Source organism: Miscanthus floridulus, chromosome 9, assembly GCF_019320115.1.
Source record: "Miscanthus floridulus cultivar M001 chromosome 9, ASM1932011v1, whole genome shotgun sequence".
NCBI lineage: Eukaryota > Viridiplantae > Streptophyta > Magnoliopsida > Poales > Poaceae > Miscanthus > Miscanthus floridulus.
The window spans coordinates 92,858,025-92,859,889 of NC_089588.1; the positions used below are offsets into that span (position 1 = coordinate 92,858,025).

General features: G+C 52.8%; 1 protein-coding gene across 1 annotated transcript; it reads right to left on the reverse strand.

Annotated features, from left to right (window-relative positions):
- Positions 1-620: 620 nt before the first annotated feature.
- Positions 621-926, reverse strand: LOC136480293 (uncharacterized). The gene has a single exon (XM_066477879.1). It carries the CDS (start codon positions 924-926, stop codon positions 621-623), a length of 306 nt encoding a protein of 101 aa, XP_066333976.1.
- Positions 927-1,865: the final 939 nt, after the last annotated feature.

Consider the following 1,865-nt stretch of genomic DNA (forward strand, 5'->3'; position numbering starts at 1 on the left):
TTGATGTTGAACCTTCAGAGGTTCACGAACGTCACGGCTAAGTTCATGACCAGGTTGCAAGACTGAGCCATTTTGACCACTATGTCATCAACATAGATAGCGATTGTTGGTTTTGGCCACTCGACTTGGTCAGGCTGGTCGAGTGGGTCGATTTGATGGGTGAAGCTTTACTGCATGCACCGTTGATAGGTGGCACCAGCGTTCTTTAGACCAAAAGGCATGGTTACATAACAGTATGAACCATACGGGGTGATGAATGAGGTTGCAAGCTGGTCGGACTCTTTCATCGTGATCTAGTGATAGTCTGAGTAGGCATCCAGAAAGGAGAGGATTTCACATCTCAAGGTGGAGTCGACTAGCTAGATTCATCAAGGATTGGCAAGCCAGTTAGAGTGGTATACCTCCTTGATGAATCCGGCTGCCATGAGTTTGGTGACCTCCTCGTCTATGGCCCTGTGCCTCGCATCATCAAAGCGACATAGGCATTGCTTGGCGGGCTTTGAGCTAGGGATGAGGCATAATGCGTGCTCAATGACCTCTCGTGGTATGCCTAGCATGTCAGAAGGTTTCCATGAGAAGACATCACGATTAGCACATAGAAAGTCAATGAGCTCGCATTCCTATTTGGCCGAGAGCTGGGTCCTGATCCGCACCGTCTTGGTTGGGTCGGTGGGGTCGATTCCTACCACTTTAGTTTCCTCGAGTGGGTGGAAGGCAGTCGAGGAGGTTGGCTTGTTGCAGTCCGGGACTGTTGGGGTCGATGATTCTCCAAGCCAAGGGAGCTTGGCTGAGTTGATGATGGCAGTGGCGAGCTCGTAATGCTTGCGGTCGCACGTGTACGCGTGCGAAAAGGTGCTACCCATAGTGATGACATCGTTCAGTCCTGGCATCTTCAACTTGAGGTAGGTGTAGTTGGGGATCGCCATGAACTTGGCATAGCATGGCCGCCCTAGGATGGCATGGTAGGACCATGGGAAGTCCACCACCTCGAAGGTAGGACCTCTGAGTGGAAGTTGGCTCAGTCACCAAACGTCATGGGTAGGTCAATCTGCCCAAGTGAGTATGCCTGTGTTCCTAAGATCATGCCATGGAAGGGAGAGCTCACTAGGCGGAGCTCCGACCAGGGGATGCGCATGGCATCAAGGGTGTCAACATAGAGGATGTTGAGGCCACTGCCTCCGTCCATCAGCACCTTGGTGAGACACTTCTTGCGGATAATAGGGTCGACAATGAGCGGGTAGTGACCTAGTCTGGCGATGTATGAAGGATGGTCCCTCTGATCAAAAGTGATCAGAGATTCTGACCAGCTAAGGAAGGAGGTGATGGCTGTTTCGGCGACACATGCCTCTCTGTAGCGCACTTTGTGCTGGTGGTTGGAGTAGATGGCATCAGATCCCTCGAAGATCATAAGGCATTTCTTGGGATCGGGAAAGCCATCCCCATCCTTACCTTCCGTGCCTCCTTTCTTGGCCACTACCTCCTTGTCCTTTCCTTGTTTTGGCCCACCAGCCTATCATAGAAATCACTTGAGGAGTTCGTATTCCTTGTAGAGGTGTTTGACAGGATAGGCGTAGTTGGTGCATGGGCTCCCCATGAGCTTGTCGAAGTGGTCGGGCTAGCCCTGCTGGGGCTGCCTACCCGCATGATCAGCCGTGGCGACCAACACGGAGTTGGCCAGTCGGCTATGATCCTTCTTGTTCTTTTTGCCCCTCTGTGTGGAGGGGCCCTCGTCTTGGTCCTCGTGCTTGGCCATGCCCTTGTCCTGGCCTCCACTAAAGATAGCTCTGACTGCCTCCTCACTGGAGGCATGGTTCATGGCGATGTCGAGCAGGTCACGGCTGGTACGGGGCTTTAGATAGCCAAGC

Coding starts and splice junctions, on each gene's coding strand:
- LOC136480293 (XM_066477879.1), bottom strand. CDS start 926: ATGGCGATCCCCAACTACACCTACCTCAAGTTGAAGATGCCAGGACTG.